General features: G+C 38.3%; 1 protein-coding gene and 1 long non-coding RNA gene across 9 annotated transcripts in view; one reads left to right on the forward strand and one right to left on the reverse strand.

Moving 5' to 3' along the window:
- Positions 1-6,790: 6,790 nt before the first annotated feature.
- Positions 6,791-9,553, forward strand: LOC309496197. The gene is made up of 2 exons (XR_014205053.1): positions 6,791-6,870; positions 6,913-9,553. It is a non-coding gene; the product is annotated as an uncharacterized lncRNA (long non-coding RNA).
- The window catches only part of LOC309496037 (NACHT, LRR and PYD domains-containing protein 3-like), a 37,605-nt gene continuing 28,196 nt past the window's right edge, over positions 9,089-18,497 (reverse strand). For 7 of the 8 annotated variants that reach the window (XM_082165962.1, XM_082165961.1, XM_082165960.1 and 4 more), the window contains 3 exons: positions 14,967-15,140; positions 14,539-14,585; positions 9,089-11,114 (listed from right to left, as the gene is read on the reverse strand). In XM_082165962.1, the coding sequence (XP_082022088.1) occupies positions 10,600-11,114; positions 14,539-14,585; positions 14,967-15,140 (736 nt within the window). In that variant the 3' untranslated portion in view covers positions 9,089-10,599. The remainder of the gene's footprint in view (positions 11,115-14,538; positions 14,586-14,966; positions 15,141-18,497) is intronic. The other variant, XM_082165963.1, reaches the window with a different exon arrangement.

Raw genomic sequence — 18,497 nt, forward strand, 5'->3', positions numbered from 1 at the left:
TGGATTGTTTTGCCAAAAGATCTACGTATGCAATGTTTGTTCTTTGGTGACTAGCGTGACTTGAAATGTATTGAGTTACAATTACTCAATCTCAACATGCTTGATTAGCCTACATGTAGAGTTACTGCAAGTTACTAAAAATTGTACAGTAAGTAATTACATAACTCAATAGGCCTACATAGTTACTTTGCACCTCTGCCATGCAGGACCTGTTAAACAGAGCTTGACTAGATACCGGCTAAAGACAGAAAATAAACATGCTTCACACAGGTTGCAGTGAGAATACACAATCAATTGTTTATTGGTACAGGTGCAGCTTAAAAAGAACATCACATGGCATGGTCACATGACAACCCATATGAAAAAAACCTGCATGGTTCATATACTGCAACCATATATCTTCCTTACTTAAATCGGACAGAATTACCTTCTGTGTTTCATATAAGGCCAATATATGTCCTATACAAAATCAGACCGATTATGGCCCATTTCATACTAAGGCTACGTTTACACGTAGGTGGCTATTTTCATAAACGGACATTTCACCCCTCTTCGTTTTCAAAAATAAAATCGTGCACACGAACCTGTGTATATGCTGTCAAGAGCATGCCAAACCTGTAGGTGTCAGTGTAACGAGAAGCTCAAGCCCACCTTAGCCAATCAGAATCCCGAAAATAGTCACATTCTGTGACGTCGCTACCTAAAACTCCGGTTTTCTCTGTTTACATGCAAACGTGCAAACGAAGATTTTCAAAATCTCCACTCTGGCCGGAGTTTTTAGAAAGAATCGGTTTCATTGGCGAATCCTCCGTTTGCGTGTAAACGAAGGGCGCAAACGAAGGGAAATGTCTCCGTTTTTCAAAATAACCATGTACGTGTAAACGGGGCCTAAATAGCACACATAAAACTTGTAGTTTTTTTTTTTTTTTGCATTATATATGAATACTGTTAAAAGACTTATATGAGTTTTACATGACAAAAGTATGCAAAAGTGTATGGTATTAGTAGAAACATATAAAACTCATATATAAATGATTTAAAGTTCTTATATTGAATCATATGCTATTCAAATTAAAGTCATATAGAATTTATACACATTTTGTGTCATTTATTTATGTGTTTCATACAGATTTCATGTTTTGATGACCAACATCTGATTCACTTATATGCAGTTGGCAATTTTTTAAAGGGATACTCCATTTTAAAAGGAAAATTCTGTCATCATATATTCACCCTCATGTTGTTTCAATCCTGTATGAATTTCTTTCTTCTGCTGAACAGAAAGGAAGATATTTAGGGGCTGTTTACACCTGGCCACTTCATGTGTTTTCTCAGATCGGATAGCTATCTGATTTATCAAAACGATTCCATTTACACCTGGTCACATAAATGTGTTTTTGCGAAACGGATTTAAATCCGATCTTCAATTCCCGCGCTATATGCAGATTTAATGGAGTGTACGTCACCGAAAGCAAAAGATATGAGCTGCATTTTATTGATCATCAGCTAAAATTTCAAAGACCGCAATAAAAGAGAGCGGCAACAGCCCTGGTAAGATCATTTCGTTTCTTAAGAATTTACTTTTAATGATGATGATTGTGTGTTAAGCGTCTACGACTTACTTTCACTTTGATTTGCGATAGTTTGCACGTTGGCTTAATGAATAGATGCTCAGCTTCTCATCTGCGGTGATGCGTGTTCCAGTAGCGTCGTCATATCTGGCTATAACATTACATATAGCCTATAACACGCTCTCACACGTTTATTTTTTTAGCATTTTTGGGAGGAGTACAATTTACATATGTGGTTTCAACAACCAGATGCATTTACACTTGTCCAGTTTCGTCAGGAATGCGGCCCAGACCACCTCCTGAAGTGGTTTGAGCGATCGGATTCAAATCCATCTCGAATGCGTTTCGGAGGGCATTTACACCTGGTCTTTTCACGATCGGATAGCTATCCGATCTGAGAAAACGCATGAAGTGGCCAGGTGTAAACAGCCCCTTAGAAGAATGTCAGTAACCAGACAGTTTCTGGTCTCACTGACTTCCATAGTATATTTTTTTCCTAATATGGAAGTCAATGAGACCAGAAACTGTCTGGTTACTGACATTCTTCTAAATATCTTCCTTTCTGTTCAGCAGAAGAAAGAAATTCATACAGGATTGAAACATGAGGGTGAGTGTATATATTGAAAAAAATTTTCATTTTAAAGTGGAGTATCCCTTTAAATTGTACAGTGCAGAAGCCGGTTCGAGGATTACTGTCAGAATATCACTGATCTTTATGAAGACTGTTAATTTTCCTACAGGATTTGAAAGAGCAGTTATAAAGCAATGACGTTGTAAGACCGTATTTACATTAATTGTGAACTGTCTGGGCCTGTTGTTTGTGAACAAATCATAACATATTGCAAATTAACAAAGTTGAGTCAAATATGTTTCTAGAACAGTGATTAAAATGTTGAAAATTGGCTGGAATATGTGACATTAACTCTGGTGGTGATGCACTCTAAAACTTTTAATATGATTTACTCAATTTTTTGGGTGAAACATTTTTACACTTAGAATATTGATTAGATTTTTAAGCAGTGAAATCAATTACATACACTGTATTAACTGAGTAAATGTAAGTAAAACTAATTAAATAGATCTGAGTAACTGCATTTGGTACATTAACAAATAAAATTTAGTAGAAATAATTGGGGGGGAAACATTTAAAAACAAATATTTATGAGTAATATTAACTGTGTTTATATGCCAGTAATGTTAACTTTTTTATTTCCTCTAAACCTTTGTAAAAATATTCCATACAACCACCGGTATAACTACATGACATTGGCCTTTATTGTCGATGAGTAAGTTAGCCTACAGCAATACAGCATATGTTATACTATTTTTAACACGTATACATTTAAACTAATGAAAGAAACATTTTCTAAGTAAAAATTAAACATTTAGGCCTAAACATTCAAGTAATTAAAGTGTAATCAACCGGTCTGTTATCCAATATCCACCGGATCAGCGCTGATTCCCATCCCGGAGATGGACTCGCCCGTGCGGGGGAACCTCTAACTTTACACCGCCGTCCTGCGTCACTCACGGCCGAGAGATGCTGCGACGCGACTGACTCAATCACCTGCCAATAAACACACAGTGCACAGTTCTGAGGACATTTTATCATCCAAATTAGTTATATTCATTATCTTTAGGAATATAGTTGTGTGTTTTTTATGCAAGGCGCTACAATCATGCGAAAAGACAGGCGCGACGCCGCGCGAGTCGACACTCGTTTAACTCGTTTGCGTCTCTGTATGTTCTTTCGCATTAAATAAAATGATTTAAAGTACATTAATGATTATACAGATAAAATAAAACATACACACACCTGAATTTCACAGAGGAAATGTGAGAGAGTGAGAGAGTTCAAACAGCGCGCGCTCACTCAACCGTTGAGCTGTCGTCACGTCAGAGGGTGGGGGAGGGGTGCATTGTTTTAATTGAGTAAACTTAATCAATTTCTTATGCGTGTTAAATTATATTAATAATATTGATTTTATCTAAGTAATATTTGTGGTTCTTGAAACAGATTAGTTTAATTATACATTCTCAAATATTGTGATGGAAATTTCACAAATATATTAGCTCAGTGTATTTTAAATAAATAATTGGTTAGTCAAATACTAAATTATTTTAGTGAAAAACTTCAAACTTAGATATAACTGTAAATTTCAGACAAAATTAATTTTTGGAGTTTTAGTCAATTATTCCGGTATGTTCAACTCAAACTATCAAGTAAATGATATTCAGAGATTTTATTAAGTTAATAAAGTTAATTATTAATGTGATATTTACTAAGCCACTGAATTCTTTTTTAGAGTGATACGCATACGAATCACTTCGACATTTAGGAAAGTTTTATGTTTGTAGGTTAAGAATAGAACTGTTGTATAGTAGTACTGTGATAAAGTTTAGAGAAATTGTCACAAATGAAAATGAAATCTGGTGATGCAGGATTTAAAATGAAAACTATCGATATGTGAAATATGCAACTGTATCTTGTAGAACACACTCTAATAAATGTGTGCTTGTGTGTGTAGTTTAAATGTTGTGTTTCATCTAAGGCTGATTATACAGTATATACAGTAACCATGAATGACTACAGGCATAGGCCTCGACTTAGGACAAGATAAGAACATGAGTGAAGTACAGCCTTATACTGATTGGTAAACTGCACTGTTTTATACACGTCCATGCTGGACATTCATATTAAATTAGCATTATTTTCCTATGTTTTTACATCATTAAAATCTATATGGCTTTAGTTGTATGTAGGACATATATGACATAATATGATTAAAAATACATTAATATTATGCAATTTCTATATGTGGTTTTTGCAGCATATATGTCCCTTACAATATTCTGTTGGAACATATAAGAATCACAGGTGTTTTTAGCAAACCTTTTCCATAACACATCTGAGAGGAATCCACAATAATTGGGAGCATACTCATTAATCAATCAATCAATCAATCAATCAATCAATCAATCAATTAACAGGACCCATGTGTACCCAGATCAAAACCATGCCCACTTGGCCCATAAATATACCATGCAGAACCCATATATGTGTTCCCAGTTCAAACCCATGGCCACTTGGCCCAGAAAAATTCTATGCAGGACCCATATATGTGTTCCCAGTTCAAACCCATGGCCACTTGGCCCAGAAAAATTATATGCAGGACCCATATATGTGTTCCCAGTTCAAACCCATGGCCACTTGGCCCATAAAAATGCCATGCAGGACCCATATATGTGTTCCCAGATCAAAACCATGCCCACTTGGCCCATAAATATACCATGCAGGACCCATATATGTGTTCCCAGTTCAAACCCATGCCCACTTGGCTCATAAAAATTCTATGCAGAACCCATATATGCATTCCCAGTTCAAACCCATGCCCACTTGGACCATAAATATGCCATTCAAGACCCATATATGTGTTCCCAGATCAAACCCATGCCCACTTGGCCCATAAATATGCCATGCAGGACCCATATATGTGTTACCAGATCAAACCCATGCCCACTCGGCATATAAATATGTCATGCAAGACCCATATGTGTTCCCAGATCAAAACCATGCCCACTTGGCCCATAAATATACCATGCAGGACCCATATATGTGTTCCCAGTTCAAACCCATGCCCACTTGGCTCATAAAAATTCTATGCAGAACCCATATATGCATTCCCAGTTCAAACCCATGCCCACTAGGACCATAAATATGCCATTCAAGACCCATATATGTGTTCCCAGATCAAACCCATGCCCACTTGGCCCATAAATATGCCATGCAGGACCCAAATATGTGTTACCAGATCAAACCCATGCCCACTCGGCACATAAATATGTCATGCAAGACCCATATATGTGTTCCCAGATCAAAACCATGCCCACTTGGCCCATAAATATACCATGCAGGACCCATATATGTGTTCCCAGTTCAAACCCATGCCCACTTGGCTCATAAAAATTCTATGCAGAACCCATATATGCATTCCCAGTTCAAACCCATGCCCACTTGGACCATAAATATGCCATTCAAGACCCATATATGTGTTCCCAGATCAAACCCATGCCTACTTGGCCCATAAATATGCCATGCAGGACCCATATATGTGTTACCAGATCAAACCCATGCCCACTTGGCCCATAAATATACCATGCAGGACCCATATATGTGTTCCCAGTTCAAACCCATGGCCACTTGGCCCAGAAAAATTCTATGCAGGACCCATATATGTGTTCCCAGTTCAAACCCATGGCCACTTGGCTCATAAAAATGCCATGCAGGACCCATAAATGTGTTACCAGATCAAACCCATGCCCACTCTGCACATAAATATGTCATGCAAGACCCATATATGTGTTCCCAGATCAAAACCATGCCCACTTGGCCCATAAATATACCATGCAGGACCCATATATGTGTTCCCAGTTCAAACCCATGGCCACTTGGCCCAGAAAAATTATATGCAGGACCCATATATGTGTTACCAGATCAAACCCATGCCCACTCGGCCCATAAATATGTCATGCAAGACCCATATATGTGTTCCCAGATCAAACACATGCCCACTTGGCCCATAAATAAACCATGCAGGACCCATATATGTGTTCCCAGTTCAAACCCATGCCCACTTGGCTCATAAAAATTCTATGCAGAACCCATATATGCATTCCCAGTTTACATTTACATTTACATTTATTCATTTAGCTGACGCTTTTATCCAAAGCGACTTACAATTGCTATATATGTCAGAGGTCACACGCCTCTGGAGCAACTAGGGGTTAAGTGTCTTGCTCAGGGACACATTGGTGTCTCACAGTGGATTCGAACCCGGGTCTCTCACACCAAAGGCATGTGTCTTATCCATTGCGCCACCACCACCCCACCCCAGTTCAAACCCATGCCCACTTGGACCATAAATATGCCATTCAAGACCCATATATGTGTTCCCAGATCAAACCCATGCCCACTTGGCCCATAAATATGCTATGCAGGACCCATATATGTGTTCTCAGTTCAAACCCATGCCCAATTGGCCCATGCCTGTCCCTTATGGGGCCCATGTAATCAGCTCATATGGGCTTCCTATGTGGGACTCATACTACAAAACCTACATGGGACCCGCTGATTTCACCCAGCCAAAGCCCATGCCCACACAGTACCCATGGAACCCGTACTTAACCCATCTGGGCCCCACATGTCATTGCTGGCTGGGTGTCAGGCCTCAAATAATGGAAAGAACATAAGTTCATATTCATTTTTAAACAACACAATACTAATGTTTTAACTTAGTACGTGTTCAGAAAAGAGTTAAATATAATCAAAAGAGTTTAAAAGGAAAGTTTTGAGTGAGGAAAAGAAGGGTTCAATTCTGGCTTTACTGGCAGAGGGATACAGTGAGCGTCGGGTTGCTTCCATCCTTAAAATTTCAAAGACGGTGGTTCATAAGAACAAGGTCGAGCAGCAGACATTGGGGACAACAAAGCTACAGACCGGCAGAGGGCGAAAACGACTCTCCACTGACCGGGATGACCGCCAGCTCATTCGAATGTCACTCAACAACCATAGGATGACATCAAGTGACCTACAAAAAGAATGTCAACGGCAGCTGAGGTGATGTGCATGGCGAGGACGGTTCGAAACAGGCTCCTAGGGGCAGGGCTGAAGTCGTGCAAAGCTAGAAAAAAAGCCCTTCATCAACGAGAAACAAAGAAGAGCCAGGCTGAGGTTTGCAAAAGACCATAAGGATTGCACTGTAGATGACTGGAGGAAGGTCATCTTCTCTGATGAGTCCAGTTTTCAGCTTTGTCCAACACCTGGTCGTCCAATGGTTAGACAGAGGAGAGGCCTATAAGCCACAATGTCTCGCACCCACTGTGAAATTTGGTGGAGGATCGGTGATGATCAGGGGGTGCTTCAGCTAAGGCTGGAATCGGCAGATTTGTCTTTGTGAAGGACGCATGAATCAAGCCATGTTCATGGTTGTCCTGGAAGAAGTCTTGCTTCCTTTTGCGCTGACAATGTTCCCCAACTCTGAGGATTGTTTTTTCCAGCAGGACAATGCTCCATGCCACACAGCCAGGTCAATCAAGGTGTGGATGGAGGACCACCAGATCAAGACCCTGTCATGGCCAGCCCAATCTCCAGACCTGAACCCCATTGAAAACCTCTGGAATGTGATCAAGAGGAAGATGGATGGTCACAAGCCATCAAACAAAGCCGAGCTGCTTGAATTTTTGCACCAGGAGTGGCATAGTCACCCAACATCAATGTGAAAGACTGGTGGAGAGCAGGCCAAGACGCATGGAAGCTGTGATTGAAAATCAGGGTTATTCCACCAAATATTGATTTCTGAACTCTTCCTAAGTTAAAACATTAGTATTGTGTTGTTTAAAAATTAATATGAACGTATTTACTTTCCATTTTTTGAGGTCTGACAACACTGCATATTTTTGTTATTTTGACCAGTTGTCGCTTTCTGCAAATAAATGCTCTACATGACAATATTTTTATTTGGAATGTGGAAGAAATGTTGTCAGTAGTTTATAGAATAAAACAAAAATGTTATTTTAACCCAAACACATACCTATAAATAGTAAAACCAGAGAAACTGATCATTTTGCAGTGGTGTTTTCATTTTTTCCAGAACTGTATATATACAGTATACACACACACACCCACACACACACACACACACACACACACACACAAACACACACTCACTATATTGCCAAAAGTTTTGGGACACCCCAGCAAATCATTAAATTCAGTTGTAAATAAAATTAATCACATAGGCATGCAGACTGCTTCTACTAATATTTGTGAAAGGTCGCTCTCAGGAGCTCAGTGAATTCAAGCGTGGTACCGTGGTAGGTTGCCATCTGTGCAATATGCAATAAAAATTCTCTGGAGTGACGAATCACGTTTCTCTGTCTGGCTATCCGATGGACGAGTCTGGGTTTGGCAGTTGCCAGGAGAACGGTACTTGCCTGACTGCATTGTGCCAAGTGTAAAGTTTGGTGGAGGGGGGATTTTGGTGTGGAGTTGTTTTTCAGGGGTTGGGCTTGGCCCCTTAGTTCCAGTGAAAAGGAACTCTTAATGCTTCAGCATACCAAGACATTTTGGACAATTTCATGTTCCCAACTTTGTGGGAACAGTTTGGGGATGTTCCTGTTCCAACATGACTGCGCACCAGTGAACAAAGCAAGGTCCATAAATACATGGATGAGCGAGTTTGGTGTGGAGGAACTTGACTGGCTTGCAGAGTCCTGACCTCAACTTGATAGAACACCTTTGGGATGAATTAGAGCGGAGACTGAAAATTTGGAAGGCTTGGAACCCAAAAAAACAACCCCACACCATAATCCCCCCTCCACCAAAACTTTACTTTTAAATGAAACCAGAAAATACATATAAACATAATACATAAATACATAAATACATAAAATATTACTACTATGTAAGTTAAAGACCCAAGAACCAGATATGATGACAGAAGACCCGAAGTCAGAGGTTAAATCAATTGAATAAAGTTTTACTGAAAAATTGTTTGCCGTTTCATCAGCAGAAATTGGTTTCAACACTCAGACAGGAGTTCATAGGCCGCTCTGGTGTACATTCACAAAACCACAGCAATTATTATCTACACATGTAACTAAGCTATGTCATTACTTCAGATTGAATGACTGTGATTGGTTAAGAAATAGATAAACTTAGAAAATATCCACGTATGGACTGCTAGACAGAAGAATATCTCCATTGACTAAACGGATGACACACCCGAGGTCAATAATCAAAAACAGGGAGTAATTATGATCAAGATGAAACTCAAGGAACATATGAACAAAAACACAGGAAAACTAAACATAACCTTAACAATAATAATAATAATAATATGATAAATGCTGTAAATCAAATGACAACTTTAAACATGACTAATGATTATACATGATTATAACATAAAATAAAATAAAATAAAGCACAACACAACACAGATGTATGGTTGAAGTAACACACACACACACACACACACACACACACACACACACACACACACACACACGTTTGAGATCCTTTATTCACACAAGAATTGATCAACAAACTGCATTTGATTCATTCTCTTGAATCTGTCTCTTAATTCCCTCGACTTTGACTTTCTGTTCCTGTATTTATTTCATTGTGTCTTCTAATTTAACATCTTTGTCTTTTGAGATCATCTTTGATTGTCTTAAATTCAGTTTTGAGTTGAAAGTCTTGGATTTGCTGGTATCATCCAGACATGTTTACAGTGAGTCTCATTGTGTCTCATATTTCCTCTCTTCTCTGTCAGTATCACTGCCTGTTTTTCTCTTGCTCTTCACCTTGTTTCTCTCACTCATCCTTAAACCTTCTCTTACTTTTATAATGGAGTTTAGTGGGATCTCACTGATTACTGAACAATACCTCTCTAATGCCGACCGGAAGAACCTGAACATGTTATTTCAGTGACAGAAGTTCAGCTGTAGTATTAATGTAATGAAGAGACTCTATAACATCTCACAGTTACTGTCACCATTACCTGTATGTCTCTGTCTTCATAGACTCTTATTTTGAATTCCCTTTGTCTTGTTGTGTCTGGTTTTCAGTTCCTGTGTTCAGTTAATTTCCATAGCAACCCTTGTTTGTAACCATGACAACTTATCACCATCACCTGCCCTTGTTTTCTAGCCTGCGTCCCAATGTGCATACTATCCATCCTAAATAGTATGTGACATTAGTAATTGTCAATACTATTTAGGGCAGATAGGGTGGATAGTATGCACATTGGGATGCAGGTTATGTGTTTTTAAACCCTCAGTCATCTAATGTTCATGGTCTTGTGTTAATGTTTCCTGCTGATGTTTATTAAATATAAGTGTCTGTCGTCTTTCTGCGCCAAGACTCTTTTCTTGGATTATCTAGTCAAGCCAGTGTGTGACAGTCACTGATTTATCATGCAGCTCAAAGCATTATGGGTAGAATCTCTCTAGAATCTGTTCTGATTCATCAACACAGTTTCACTGATGATCTAGAATAAAGCTTAAACCCAGGATAGAGCGGTTGAGTGAATGTGGTCTGGACTGTGTGTATGAGGCTCAGTGTGTCAGAGACGTTGTAGAAGGACAGAGTTCCTGCACTGTGATCCACACACACTCCTATTCTAGGCCTGATGGACTTTGCATGGAGATCAGTCTCTATGTTATTGTGTATGAATGAGTAACTGGAGGAAGAGCAGAACAAACTCCAGGACTGATTATTAGATCCAAACCTACACTCATCATCCGATCCCTTCCTCCTGATGCTCTTATATGACACTGATATCCACACACCACCACTCCACTCAATCTCCCAGTAACAGCGTCCACACACACTCTCTCTACACAACACCTGATACACATCAAATCTGTCTGGATGATCAGGATACGACTGGACTCTGTTAGTGAATGTAATCACTCTGTTCCTCTCAGACAGACGGAGGCGTTTATTCACTGTGTTCAGATCCAGAGTGAACTGATGAGAATCTGATGGAGAGAAAACACATCAGTGAATTACAGAAACTTTCTATCTTGAGTCTGAAAGGAACACACAGACTTTTTGGGACTTCAGCTTATTCACTGTATCCCCCAGAGTTAGATAAGTCCATACATATCCTCTTCATCTCAGTGCGTGCCGTAACTCTGTCTGACGCACCCACCGCTAGCCTAGCTTAGCACAAAGACTGGAGGTAAACGGCTCCAGCTAGCATACTGCTCCCAATAAGTGACAAAATACAGTTTTTCTCGATTGCTTAAACACTATAACCTGGCTTTTGAACAAAAATTTCAAAACCATAATGCCATTTATCAAAAAGCACACCCATTTCCCTAAACTATAAATACTATTCCCCGGTTTTGACACGAGTCAGATTTGTTGAACTGTCACTCTACACACAAATCCCTTAATTTCTCATTGCCTAGACTATGTTGTCATGTATAAAGCACTAGCATTCAATATTGTTCACTCGGTTAGCACACAATTACCCAGGTGGAAACACTAAGAGTCAAAATTGAACACACATCAATCAGATCCTTCAGTAGATAGATAAAAGGGCCCAAATCAGTTTATTGGGTTTTGGAACAATGGATCCAGAAAGACATGAAGGAAGAGTTAGCACCAACATTTTCCTATTTACATGTTGTGATTTGTATAGTCACAGCGTGTACAAATAACAAGGTCACATGAGACACAGCCATCTTCTAACCGTATACATACTGGGAACTATATTCTCAGAAGACGAAGCACTGCTACTTGGGTGGAGTGAATGAAATCTCCTCTGATCTGTTGTGAGGAAATCTTGAGTTCGGTACTCAACTCTCAGGTCTGTTGCCAAGCAACCAACAATAATAAAGCACTTAAGAAATGTCATTCTGTAACAGTTTGTGTCCAAAATGAGGTTCTAACTGAAATCGCCATGGTTACCAAACAGATAAGAGTTCTTAAATAGAATATTTTTGTAATCTATCTGTGAATTATGAAACTATCTGATTTTTTACAGTTAATTTTTAACTGTTTTAATTTGTAAATATTTCAGCATGTGTTAGTTTCAATTGTGTTAGTTCAATACACAAAATAACAAAGTATATATACAGTATAGTGTGTGAGAGAGAGAGAGAGAGTGTGTGTGTGTGTGTGTGTGTGTGTGTGTGTGTGAGATGAGTAGGTTTAGGGGTCGGGTTAGTGTGTGTGTGTGTGTGTGTGTGTGTGTGTGTGTGTGTGTGTGTGTGTGTGTGTGTGTGTGTGTGTGTGTGTGAGAGAGAGAGAGAGAGTGTGACAGATTCATGGAAAGGAGCATTAATTCATCGTATTCCCAAAAAAGACAACATCCCTGATGATCCATCGACATGGAGGGATATATCCCGTCTTCCTACCATCTATAAGGTGTTCATGAAATGCATACTGGCCAGAGTTATCTCTTGGTTGGTGAAAGCTGACATCTTATCCACTAAGCAAAAGGCATACATCAATAGACAAGGTATTTTGCCTCAAAACAGATTCAAAACAGGAATGACTTTAAGCATGAATCGTGTAGACTGTAATGTACATGTTAGAGATGCATTTGGAACTTTATCTCACAATGTCATGATCAGATCACTGGAGGAAATACAGCTACCTCAACTGTTCATTGACATAGTGAAAGATGTATATAGAGGCTCCTTTATTGAAGTAATCTGTGGAGAACAGCTCACTCAGCCAACTTCACTTCAGATAGGCATTAAAACTGGCTGCCCTTGGAGTACAATTAACTTTATAATTGCCATCAACCAATGGTTAAAGTGGATGCATCAATGTGCGCCCCCCGGTTCCCCATTGTCTGCATCACTCTACAGAACAGATCACTGAAACACTGCCACATATCTTGAATGGCTGCCATGCTTATAAAGGAATGTACATCACACGCCACGAAAGAACAGTGGACCTTATAGTGAAGGACATATCAAGCCATTTCTCATCGTCAGTAAAAATGTACAAACATTCCTGTGTAAAACCATCCATGTTTAAGCATTATGATAGTAACTCTGAAACCTTTTCACATTTGTTTACCAATACACCAGATGTTGTTGTGATTGAGGAGATCAGTGATGTGTTCGTTTTGGAGGTTCATGTACCTTTGACTCTAGTATGGAGGAAGCCTTTATGACTAAGATTATTCAATATCAACCACTCCTAAACACATCTCAGAGTTTGGTTATCAGAGCCGATAACTGGTGTTCATATTGGCAGCTTAGGACACACACACACAGGCTGGTTGTATGAGGGCTTCAACAACTTGGGATGCCCAGAAAGAGGGCTAAATGGCTAGCAAAGCACTGTTCTCTGTCTGCTATTATATGCAGCTCATATCTGGCGGAGACGGTGTTACTGGGACCCATAACAACTGAGTGACGCTTAATAATGTGAAGATCCGCTGTAGCCACTGGTCCATGATTCTGTACATGTATCTGACAGCAACTATAGTATTTATGTCCCTGTAATTCATTTCTTTTAAGTGGACTTAAATAAATGGTTAAAGTGTGTGTGTGTGTGTGTGTGTGTGTGTGTGTGTGTGTGTGTGAGTGAGTGAGAGAGAGTGTGTGTCTGTGTAAATGAGTGAATATTTGTTTGAGTGTGTGTGTGTGTGTGTGTGTGTGTGTGTGTGTGTGTGTGTGTGTGTGTGTATACAGATTTAAATTACATTGTAATTGGACCAAGTGTCCCCACAAGGATAGTAAAACCTGAGACACAGAGGATGTTAAGAACCAGACGTGCCAGGGATTCTTTTATTCCTGTGGCTATTAGGCATCTGAATTCATTTAGATAATATCTTATGAAATTTTTTATAGTATATTTTTATATTTCTGTCATTATTCATTATGTTATACTGACCGTGTATTGTATTGGTTTCTGTCATTGATTCTGGGGAAGGAGTGTCTCTATTGTTGTGTTGATGTGTGTCCTGTGTTGTGTTTATATTGTTGTTGGCATCTGGTAGTGCTCTTATTCTGTTTTTGTTTTAGATATCCTGCTGCACACTAAATTTCCTTTCTAAGGATAAATAAAGTGAAACTTGATTCCACATGAGGGAAATGAATTAATAATAAACACAATAATCATACTAAATTATGTTTTTTAAAGATGCAGCAAGTTTTCTTTGATGTGTTGGATTAGGGTAAGTGTAAGGCAGGGGTGTCAAACTTTCCTGCAGAGTTTAGTTTCAGCCTTAATAAACACACCTGATCCAGCTAATCAGGGTCTTCAGGATTTCTAGAAACTTCCAGGCTGGTGTTTTGGATCTAAACTCTGCAGGACAGTGACTCTCCAGGAGCTCAGTTTGACACGTGCTGTAAAGGGACAGTTTGAACAGAATAAACACCATTATGTCTATGGAGAGACGTGTGTGAGAGAGTGTGTGTGTGTGTGTATACGTACATTTGCGTACTCCTGCTGTAATCCTGATCTCTCCTCCATGATCCACACTACAAAACACAAACAGTGTCACAGTTAATCAGTAAACACACACACAAACACATTCACCCACACAAAAACACTCAAGCAACGGTGCGAGAGGACAGCTGCCATCCTGATAAATCATTTGATATAATTGAGTAAACAGCTATGGAGCCAGAATTGGCTATTGTCATTTTTTTTGTCGTTTTGCATTTTACTGGAGGACATGGTGAGGATGTTTCAGCCCTGGCGCTGATGGGTCATGTATTTTCGGCTTAGCCAAAGACACATTGGGACACAGCTATACTCTCTCTCTCTGTAGTTGCCGTCAAAGGCAACTCATATTTAAGTTCAATATGGTTCACAGTTAAATATATATATTTAACCAAAACTCTTCCTGCTCTACATACTTGAGTTTATCCAGTCTGTAGTTTGGATCCTCCAGTTTATCAATGAGCAGCTTGACTCCTGAATCTCCTGGGTGATTGTAGCTCAGATCCAGCTCTCTCAGGTGTGAGGGGTTTGAACTCAGAGCTGAAGACACATAACCACAGCCTTCCTCTGTCACCATACAGCCAGACAATCTACAAAGACATACAGCAACATTCCACATGACATTAGTTTGGCAATCAGATGTTGCCATCAAACACGGACCTGTACAGTTTGTATTTGTAGCTGTTTTTATCTGTAAATTCAGGCAGCACAAAAGTGTCTGTGGAAGTGTACCAGAGTAAAAGTATTAATTTACTTTTCTAAATGTAGTTAAGTCATCAGACACATTCATACTTATTTTTATTATAGAAATTGATAGTTGAACATTTATATCCATTTCATCTTTCATTAGGTATTGATTATTTTTAACTGTTAAAAAAATTGGATAACCAGCAGTAATTTCAAGTAATTTCCTTTATTTCATTGTTTTGAATTGAAAATGTATGATTTACATTTAGACAAGAAACATTAATAGATTCATACAAATAAGAGTGAATGTGTGCATATTTTTAAACAAATTATTATTTGCAAGTAGTTGCATTACTTTACAATGAATTATAGTTGCTAATAAATTCTTTGTTTCCCTTAAATATATTTAAATACTTTATTAAATAACTTTAAATTTAAAATAACTAAAGCTGAAAAAATTACGGAGAAAACCTCAGGGAGCTAATGACAATAAAACAACAGATCCATGTTATATATTGATATGAAACTAGTTAAAAATATAATCCATTTAATATTAGAACCCTTGACTTATATCTTCAATTTGTCCTTTAAATCTGGCGTGTTTCCAGATCAGATGAAAACTGCGAAAATTATTCCAATTCATAAGAGTGGTGACAGTCATTTATACTCCAATTATAGACCAATTTCATTATTATCCCAATTTTCAAAAATACTGGAAAAACTTTTTCTGAAGAGGCTTGATAGTTTCATAGAAAAATGCATGATACTAAGTGACGATCAATATGGATTCAGGAGCGGTCGATCGACTTCAATGGCAGTTATTAAATTAGTTGATTATATAGCATCTGCATTAGACAAAAAGTATTTTACTTTGGGTGTTTTTGTCAACCTCAAAAAAGCCTTCGATACCATAGATCATAAATTGTTAATGAATAAACTAGAGCAGTTTGGGTTTAGAAGCCGTGCTTACTCATGGTTAGAAAGCTATCTTGACAATAGATACCAGTATGTACATTTTAATGATCATTAATCAGAAATGCGTAAAGTAACTTGTGGGGTGCCCCAGGGTTCTTTGATGGTCCTAAGTTGTTTATTTTATATATTAATGACATCTGTAAGGTATCCGATTTGTTAAAATGTGTGTTATTCGCAGATGACACAACACTGTATGTATCTGGGGATAATCTTCACCAACTAATTACTGATGTGACTAGAGAACTATCCAGAATCAAGCAATGGTTTGACCGAAATAAACTATTTTTTAATCTAAGTAAAACCAAATATATTATATTCAGTAATCGACAAATTAAAACCAGCATGAGCTTAAAGATTGATGATGTGGTACTAGAAAGGGTGAATGAAAATAAATTTCTTGGAATAATATTAGACCATAAATTATCGTGGAAACCACACATCGCTCATGTTCAATCAAAACTGTCCAAAACAATAGCTATATTACATAAAACCAAGTATTTTCTAAATACGCCCTCTTTGTATATTCTGTATTGTTCTCTTATTGTTCCATACTTTTCTTACTGTGTTGAGATATGGGGACATGCTTACACCACAAACAAAAAAACTATTTTTATTTTACAAAAAAAAGCCATAAGGATAGTCAATCATTCACCGTATAATGAACCGACAAACTCAATATTCTGCTAATTTAAAGCAATACAATTTTCCGATCTAGTCAGTCTGAATACTGTTGTCTTTATGTTCAGTCAATAGGAAAATATTGCCTGAAAATATACTATGTTTGTTTGAAAACAGGGAACAGAAATATAACCTAAGAGGAGAGAACATGTTTAAAAAACAAATGGTCAGAACAAACTTTAAAATGAACACCATTTCGGTAAAAGGGGTCGACTTGTGGAATGGTCTCACCGGTGATCTTAAGAGGAGCAATTCCATTCATTATTTTAAAAAACAGTTTAAAATCTTAATTTTTGACAAATATATGGATGCTTAAGATAAATTGTCTAAGATAAGTTTATGTATGATTGTTGTGCATAAATTGAAACAACACAAGCAATATATATGTATGTATGTATATATGTATGTGTGTATGTATGTATATGTTTACACATGTATATTGTTTATGCTTAAATTTTGATGGGTAGATGTTGTTTTGTAAATAGGGTAGGCGTAATAAGCCACGGCTTCAGCCTACACCTTTTCGGTTACCATCCTTGTTTGTAATGAATTTTCTGTACATATATTCTGTCCTATGTTTAGTAACCGAATAAACCTTCATTCATTCATTCATGTTATGAGTGGCCCAAAGTCACTTGCAGGAGTTCATGTTGAGTAGGATTTACTGCAGTGGACTCAACCTCAGCTCCTGAAAGGCCACCGCCCTGCAGAGGTTAGCTCCACCCTAATTAAACACATCTGATCCAGCTAATCAAGGTCATCAGGATTATTAGAAACTTCCAGTTAAACCAGGTGCACACTGTGCGATTTTGGTCACAATTTGTCCTAAAAGAATCCTCTGATCCTAGGCTAATATCTGAAGTCTTTAATCGTTAGTTTGACGTTCACCGACAGCCGAATATGACCGTTGCTATCAAATTTTACCTCTGACGAAATTCTGGCAGTGTCAGAAGATTTGACTCACTGTCTTGCAGTGTGACTTTTCCTACGACGACCGTCAAATTGTCTTTGTTTTTCAAGACAAGCCATGACCAAAGTTAACGTTAGAGATTTCTTTGTAGCCACCATTTCAATCCAACGTGTAAAGCAGCTCACAGTCACTGAACGTGTCATTGATTGATGATGTAAAACTCCGGACAAGTTTTCTTGCATGTGTCTGTTTTTAACGTGTCTTGACTGCCGTACAGTCTGACATTAATGACAACTGAGATCTTACTGTGTTACATGGCTTACAGCGAGGATCATGTTCGTACAGTCTGACAAAAAACAATCATAAAGGACTATCAGAGCCGATCAGCCCTATACGCACACTACGCAAAGTGCGTAGGGCCCCGCAAATTACTCAAGGCCCCGCCTCCCTCTCGTGTCAAAGCGCGTCAATCAATGTTTACAATATCGATGAGAAAATGAAGCGGAACTATCCTTCTGGTCACGAAAAGAGAGAGAAAAAAACACCATAAGAGTTCATTGCAGGAACAGTTATCAGGTAGACTTGTGACTCTCCTCTCAAAGTTTGATGTCAGCAAAGAACAGTAGGCTAAAGTTAAGTTGATGTGAGTTGATTTATTATGTTTAATAAATGACAAAGGACAACGGTGTTTGTTTAT

The sequence above is a fragment of the Leuciscus leuciscus genome (genome assembly GCF_965113295.1).
Source record: "Leuciscus leuciscus genome assembly, chromosome: 4".
NCBI classification, from domain to species: Eukaryota; Metazoa; Chordata; class Actinopteri; order Cypriniformes; family Leuciscidae; genus Leuciscus; species Leuciscus leuciscus.